The sequence below is a fragment of the Oncorhynchus kisutch genome, linkage group LG4, assembly GCF_002021735.2.
Source record: "Oncorhynchus kisutch isolate 150728-3 linkage group LG4, Okis_V2, whole genome shotgun sequence".
Taxonomy (NCBI): Eukaryota; Metazoa; Chordata; class Actinopteri; order Salmoniformes; family Salmonidae; genus Oncorhynchus; species Oncorhynchus kisutch.
Window position 1 is genome coordinate 60,919,145 of NC_034177.2, and position 8,390 is coordinate 60,927,534.

The following is an 8,390-nucleotide window of genomic DNA, read 5'->3' on the forward strand; positions in this document are numbered from 1 at the left end:
TATGATGAAACTGGCTCTCATGAGGACCGCCATAAGAAAGGAAGACCCAGAGTTACCTCTGCTGCAGAGGATTAGTTCATTAGAGTTACCAGTTTCAGAAATTGCAGCCTTCATGGTCGAATTGCTGCAAAGAAACCACTACTAAAAGACACAGATAAAAGGAAGAGACATGCTTTTGCCAAGAAACACGAGCATTGGACATTAGACCGGTGGAAATCTGTCCTTTGATCTGATGAGTCAAATTAGAAATGTTTGGTTCCGCTGTGTCTTTGAGAGACGCATACAGTAGTAGGTGTGGTTCCCACTGTGAAGCATGGAGGATATGATAGTGTGGGGGTGCTTTGCTGGTGACACTGTCAATTATTTATTTAGAATTCAAGGCACACTTAACCATGGCTACCACAAGATTCTGTAGCGATATACTATCCCATCTGGTTTGCGCTTGGTAGGACTACATCTGTTTTTCAACAGGACAATGACCCACACCACACCTCCAGGCCTTATTTGACCTAGAAGGAGAGTGATGGTGCCGCATCAGATGACCTGGCCTCCACAATCACCTGACCTCAATCCAATTGAGATGGTTTGGGATGAGTTGGACTGCAGAGTGAAGTAAAAGCAGCCAACAAGTGCTCAGCATATGTGAGAATTCCTTCAAGACTGTTGGAAAAGCATTCCTGAAGCTGGTTGAGAGAATGCCAAGAGTGTGCAAAGCTGTCATCATGGCAAATGGTGGCTATATTTTGATTTGTTTAACACTTTCTTGGCTACTACATGATTCCATGTGTTATTTCATAGTTTTTATGTCTTCACTATTATTATACAATGTAGAAAATAGTCAAAATAAAGAAAAACACTAGGCGTGTCCAAACTTTTGACTGGTACTGTATGTCCAAACAGTGTTGGACCCCGGACATTGCTCTGCATTGCATTTAACTTTATAATGTTATGTCTCATTATTTAATTAATATAATCTGCTGGGTATTGAATAGGAGGCAAGTTCATCTGACCATTATGAGGCCCATGCTTTCAAGTGAATGAGACACATTCAATCTGGACACTTGTTCAGGGGTTACATCTGTATCAATTTCAAACAATCAAAATAGAGGCTTCTCTTTGACCAAAAATAAATGTTTCTCTACCAAAACCTATGGCCCTTAAATCTCTGCCCTTACCCTTTAAAATATATTATATGCTTTCTGGGATATACAGTTACATCAATATTTTCGTTATACACAAATTGAAATAGAAATTAAAAGTTACCTTATTGCTTTTTGCTCTACAGAAGGTATTTAATCTGATAACCTCAAGTGAGGTACCAGAATAGAAAGACTACATCAACCACAATCCATTGCAGGTCATGTTTATCCACGTTTCATGTGACGACAGATGATGGATGACAGCTGTGGGCCAAGAATAAAAGGACCGTTGATCTGCAACAGAACATTATGGATATCTTCTGTTTGGTCGTTTTGTCCTCAAATTGAACAGCTGAAATCTTAGCAAAGTAGCAGTTTACGTAGTTAACCAGTCAAACTAAAAATTCTGAAGAAAAATATCCAGCTACCAGGGTAATCGACAGCAATATACTGCTTTGACAGCTAAGCTAGCTAGTTAGCACACCAGATAGGTTCTCGACCAGACGTGTGACCAAGTAGTCACACCCTAATCTGGGGCAACATGAGTGAAATGTAGACCAGAGTAATGCAACATGTAGTAGGACTTTTGTCATCGTGAAAGACATTCATATTTTTCAGAATCTGGACATGGCTGCCTCATCATGCTACAGCCGCCCGCGAGATAGCGCTTGCCAGCCAGTCTGCTAAATCAACTAGCTACATCGGAGCTTGAAAACAATTCGTTTTTTTGTTGCACATATAATATTGTGGTATTATGAATTCACCCATGTATACATTTGTCGCCCGAGACGACAACAGTACTATTTATGCTGAAGTTTCCAAAATTCTCGTCGCTACTGGACAATGGAAGAGACTGAAAAAGGATAATCCCCGATTCAACTTGATGTTGGGCGAACGGAACAGACTGCCATTTGGACGGCTTGGTAAGCGTTAACACTTTTGGCATACGCAGTAAATGGTCTTACATTGCATTGAATGCGTTTTGTTGCAGTGTCAGTATTCTTGTTCTCGCCCTCGAGCTAAACCCATGAATTGTGTCGCATGAAACCGCTGATGTAGACCTCTGATGGAGGCCCATAGGCTGATACACATCACAAGTGCTAATCTGGCACTCACTGCAATGCGCCCAGTCTCCTTGGGAGTCAAACCAAGACCTCTACATTATGCAAAAGTAAAAAGAAAGTTACTCCCTTAAACCACTGATAATTTTCCAGAATTATTCATTTGTGGCCCACCCCTGTCTCAGTTTATGATCAAGAGTTTGGCCTTGACTATCCTGGAGCTTATTGTCTATTGCTACTTTGTTACAAAATTATAACCATATTTTGGTGATATCACTGTATCCACATGCATCCTTGGTCACTGAATGCCACAAGTAGGCTATATTGGACACACTGAAATGCCCTGTTTGACCTCGGAGAGGGAGAAGGACCTAAACAAATTCTTGTTTACACCGCCCTATTGTAATTACTTTCATACTTTTTTTTCTGCATGCGTTTGTTTCTCCTCCACAGGTCATGAGCCTGGACTGATGCAACTGGTGAATTATTACAGAGGAGCAGACAAGTTGTGCCGCAAAGCATCTTTAGTCAAGTAGGCATTTTCAAACCTTGAGTTGAAAAGGTTCCAGTGTAATAATTTTCACTTTAATGCTGTAATTTTCACTAAATCCTGCTGATACTGTAAATATCATCAATATCCGCTTACTTTGCATTGTGCAGGTTAATCAAGACTAGCCCGGAGCTTCCAGATCCCGGCAACTGGTTGCCTGAATCGTATATCATCTATCCTACTAACCTCAACACTCCCATTGCGCCTGCAAAGAATGGCATAAGCCACCTGAAAAGTAACCCCAAGACGGATGAAAGAGAAGTTTTCCTGGCCTCTTATCACTCAAGGAAGGAAAGCGGAGAGGGAACAGTGTGGATCGCCAAGTCATCTGCTGGAGCAAAAGGTACCAAACAGTCATCATGTCTAGAGGCTCATATTTCTACTAACAGCTAGTACTGCTAGGTTCTGTAGTCATTTGGTATTATGGGGCTGGTGTGTTATAGTATTGCTGCCTAAAGAAGCTCTCTTTTTAAGCTAATGCATGCCTCATATTTTTTGAAGTTTCCTTTGACTACCCAGGGAGTTACAAACACTTTGTTGGCTAAATATCTATTCCAAGGATTGTATACAAAGATGAGGCTTGGGTTGGTTTTCTTGTTCCAGGTGCTGGGATTTTGATATCCCACGATGCAAATCAATTGCTGGAGTTCATTGATAATCAAGGGCAGGTTCATGTCATTCAGAAGTACCTAGAAAGACCACTACTGTTGCAACCTGGCAACCGTAAATTTGACATCAGGTAAGCAGCTGATACTAATACCTTTGAGTGATAGCACATCTAGTGTGTTTATTACACATTTATTACCAACAAAGACCATATAGGCTTCTAATACACAATTCAAGCTGTCTGAGGAACAGCAAAATAAGAAATGTTATCGCTGGTGTTTTTCCCAGTAATCTGACTCTGCGGGTTTGCTGTTGTGTTCTTAGGAGCTGGGTGCTCGTGGACCATCAGTACAACATCTACCTTTACCGGGAGGGTGTGCTGCGGACGGCCTCGGAGCCCTACGACAGCTCCAACTTCCAGGACGTGACCAGCCACCTGACCAACCACTGCATCCAGAAAGAGCACTCGCAGAACTATGGCCGCTACGAGGAGGGCAACGAGATGTTCTTCGACGAGTTCCGGCAGTACCTGCTGAGCACTCACAACATAGTGCTGGAGACCAACATTTTACCTCAGATAAAGCAGATTATAAGGTAGCTACTTCTCCTCCGGTGCTGTTTTTTTACTTTGTTGAAGGAGATGGAAAAATACAGTTTTGTTCAATTACCTTAAACGTGGCCATTCCATTAACATTGCGAAGTTCTACAAATAGTTATTTATAGATATTTGCTTCACAACTAGGCTATACTCTACTTAGACTCCTGACAATGGTTGTTCTGTCTGGTCTCCTAGGAGCTGTCTGACATGCATTGAACCTGCCATCAGCACTAAGCACTTGTCCTATCAGAGCTTCCAGCTCTTCGGCTTTGACTTCATGGTGGATGAGAGCTTCAAGGTGTGGCTGATAGAGATCAATGGAGCTCCGGCCTGCGCACAGTCAGTCCTATTTTATATTCTTCTCCCAGTGGTCATAAAAACGTAGCAGGTAGTAATAGGCTATAAAACTGTGTCTCTTATATTGTCCTGTTTAGCCTCTTGCCTGCACTCGGTTGGGTCATCCTCTCTACATCCGTTAGACTGTTATTCATTGCATTTTATTCATAGAATCTTTGTTGATTTAAATGATTTGAGACCTGTGCATGGTGTGCTATACTCCGACTGACCGGCAGTTGTTTGTTCATTCACGCCAAGAGGTTTGGGCTGAAATGTTAATTCCTTTGAAAATGTTTTCCATTGTTCAAGGCTTAGAGTGCTTTAATAACTTTTCATGTTAGGATTTAATGGGTGTTTTATTTTAAGATCTCTGACTTCCCGGTGAATCTGAATGTGCTTGAGTGTAAAATTGTCCTTTGAATTGATTTTCCATGCTAGATAAAGTTTCTGGACTCTTGACCATTAATTCCTCCCTATATAATCTGTCTGGCATGGCATCTTATTAATTGCGCTGTTAACTCTCCCTCTAGGAAACTCTACCCGGAGCTATGCCAAGGTATCGTGGACGTGGCCATCTCCACTGTCTTCACACTGAACAACGATTCCGAACCACGATCATCTTCCTCCTCCCCTGCTCCCTACTCCTCCTCCCCCTCATTTTCTGCTCTCACCTCATCCTCTTGTTCCTCTCCGAAACTGAGAGGACCTCTCCACGTGGGCCCATTCACCCGATTGTAAGTGTACCCCCCCCCCCCCCCCCCCCGCTTCAGAAGTTCCACCCTCCACTCCTCACTTCTAGGCTTTTCTGAGAGGTCCCACAGGTCTGGAAACTTGCCACCTCATTGGTTCTTGTTTGGCAAGTCTCAAAGTGGTTTGCCCTTGTGATTGACTGAAGATTGAATGTGGGACCTTCTCATATGTGATACCAGATTTTCCTCTCTCATACACCACAATGGAAGGGCATTCCAGAGGAAAGCCTGGGCAGACATGCAGAATATGAATGTGGAGACTTGGTGAATGTTTGGGTGATGATGAATGGGCGACAGACTGATGACCGGTTTGGGGGTCCCAGAGCAATGAGAGAAGCCCTTGTGTTCCAGTGCTGCCACTGAGGCTCCCCTAGACTGTGTATGGATGACCTCTGAAGATGGAGGGGATGCTTTACTTATTATACAGACTAGTGCCTTACATCTCCACCCATACCCACTTAAAGATGCAACCTGACGAATTAGCATAGCATTTCTGCTACTGTGTGTTACGTGAGCCAGTGTATTGTCGGTCAGGCAAGTGTGTGTATGTGCGATGTAGGTTTTTTTTTTTTTTTTTTTTTTTTTCTCTCTCTCTGGGTTTGTAGATCTTTGGGTTTATCCACAAAAGTTAGCATTCCTACATCTTTGTTTCATATCATGGTTATTCACAAAGCCCCGGAGAGTTTTGTGTACTGCAGTTTAAAAAAGTATTAAAGCAAAAAAAATAGGAGGCATCCAGTTTCTATTTTATTGCTATGTAAATTGTATTATAGCTATTTGATAGCTATTATTCTGCGCATGCCGTGTAGTTTTAGGTCTTCGATTTGAGACTTTTTTCTTTTTTTTTTCCCCAAGTTAATTTAGCCAGTGTTAATTCCCCCTTGTATAAGAGAAGATTCATAGACAGATTACTTATATTTCTGTCAACAAAGAGTATTTGTAGAATGACAAGAGATAAAATTCCCTGTCCAACAGACTAGATTTGCAACTTTCTAACATTTCAAACTATTTTGAACCTATGGTTCTGCCAGTAAAACTGTTAGATTTAGAATCAGTCACTTTTATTCTCCCAAGTACATTTACATATAGGCCTACTTGGAATTTGATTCGGTGAAATGGTGCTGCCACAGTAAACAGAATATAGATGATAAACATATACAGATGGAATATATTGACAAGGAATTTACGAATCCATGTACACTACACAGTTACGCACAGGGGACCTCCGCTACAGCTGTAAATCAGTTTGTCATCTTAAGAGGGACTGCATGTTGGTGTGGATGCATGTCAGTGTCTTATCTCCTAATGCAAGTAGGCCTACACTCCCCTTTTGCCTCTAGTACTGAGAGTTCTTAGCCAAGCACTTCCTTTAAAATGGTCTCTTTATACTTTTTACCTTCCCAATAGGTCCATGAGACGCACCTGTTTGTCAAGAACTGCATTGCATTTTGACACCAGATGTTTTGAAATAGATTTGCCTAGTTTTGCGTAGTTCTGCACCAATTGCTTTTGCAGAAATGTTGGTTTAGTGTGTGTGTTGGTGATGCTTGCTCAAAGAAAATGTGGTTCTTGTTAGTTTTTGCCTGTTTATTTAAAACATGTAGTGAACTTGAATTAAACGTAGTAGCTTCAACCCCAGAATTGACTTAATGTCAATGCAAGTTTTTTTTTTTTTAAGCGGCAATCCATAGCAGTGAAACGGCCACGTCCATTTGCGATCTTACAACAACAGACGAACACTGTTTCCCCCCTCGGACATCATTGCATGCGCGATAGAACAGCAGTACTGAGTTTTTTTAAATTTTTTACCACGATGCTGGATGCTCCTTTCTTCAAAATGATAACAAATGCGCCTGGGGCGGATCTCAGATTTAAGTGTGTTTTATTTTTTAAGTAGTTTAAGACTATAAACACAGTCAGTTAGGTTTAACACAGCTTCCATCATGTTAAGTGAACTTGTGATACCTGCCTGCTAGAAAGTTGTTTTCCCTGCCCTTGTCTGTTTCTGTGTTTACACTGTGATATTCAATGTAGAACACCTGACCACATTTAGTTTACAGATGCTTTGTAGCATTATCACCCACAGTTATCCCATAGATTAAGTTACCTTGTCCTATGTTAAACTTTGTTTTTAAGTATGAGTTAGTCCCTTAACCACCAACTCCTTTCTTCAATATCACACATTTTCAAATATTTTTAGTTGAGGAAATGCTTCAACGTATTTTGAGTGAAACACTACTTAAGGGACAACATTGAGACATTTAATCACTGTCTTTTTTTTACTGTTTAAAGATTGCTATGAAGTATGGTGTGAATGACTGCTTGAATAGTATCTGTTTGATATGCACATGGTCAAAGCATACAATGTTTATGAATCATAATCTATTTGTGGTTAAATGTTCGGTTACTTTGTATATCAGAGGGGCACAAAAAAAAGGTGTTGGTTTCTAGATTGTTTTGCAAAATAAAAAAGACCAACTGTATTATTCAACACATTGCTTGGGAAAACAACCAAAGGAAATGATCAGTATTATTATTATTATTATTATTATTATTATTATACAAATTGGGGAAATGTCTTTCCATCAAAGGGAAGGGGTGCCTTAGTGGGAATTGCCTCTTGATGTTTGGAAGAAGCAATAGACCTCCTGCATATAAATGCACCTTTCATTTGTTTGATTGTAAAGATGTGAATTTGCCTATTGCTATTTAGCATATGTGACTGTTTTTAATTGTTCAATCTTTTGTAATGTCTGGTTGTACTCATGCAGAGTTTCTTTGCACTGAACGTTTCCCCATTTTTAATGACCTGCTTGGTAGGTTATGAATTCTTATTTCTTATCAATGAGAACTTGTTTGTATGTCTAAAATCAATCCCCCCTCAGTATTACTTCCCCAGCTATGAAATCTGTGGGTTTGATGTATTTCAAGTCCTTTATAGTGCAATCTGTATCTTCCTTTGAGTGTATCATGGCCATGGGAGACAAAGAAGTTAGATTGCAACTTTAAATCAATCATTATCAAACATTTTCACTAAACCAAGGCAGCCAAGAATAAATAAATCGGTTGACACAACAGCAGCATTGGCACATTGAAATGTTAACCTCTCCCCCAGTCAATGATTTAACTGTATTTAGTCAGATGAATGCCTGTTTCTTTTAGCTAATGTTTATCAAACTTTTGCATGAAAACTGTCACATTTATCATGGAGAATAAAATGTATCGTTGATCTGAGTCTCCTGACTTCTCTTGTGGCGTAAACTGATAAGACCCAGGGATTAACACTAGATATGACATGAAAGAAAATCATATAGATGTTATAAATGATTGCCAGCATTGACTTTATCCAAC

General features: G+C 40.4%; 1 protein-coding gene across 1 annotated transcript; it reads left to right on the forward strand.

Moving 5' to 3' along the window:
* The first annotated feature begins 1,366 nt into the window (after positions 1-1,366).
* Positions 1,367-8,273, forward strand: LOC109889794 (tubulin--tyrosine ligase). Its single transcript, XM_020481512.2, has 7 exons — positions 1,367-2,062; positions 2,654-2,732; positions 2,861-3,093; positions 3,354-3,489; positions 3,681-3,950; positions 4,150-4,293; positions 4,821-8,273. The coding sequence occupies exons 1-7, from the start codon at positions 1,894-1,896 to the stop codon at positions 5,026-5,028; spliced, it is 1,239 nt and encodes a 412-aa protein (XP_020337101.1). The 5' UTR covers positions 1,367-1,893; the 3' UTR covers positions 5,029-8,273.
* Positions 8,274-8,390: the final 117 nt, after the last annotated feature.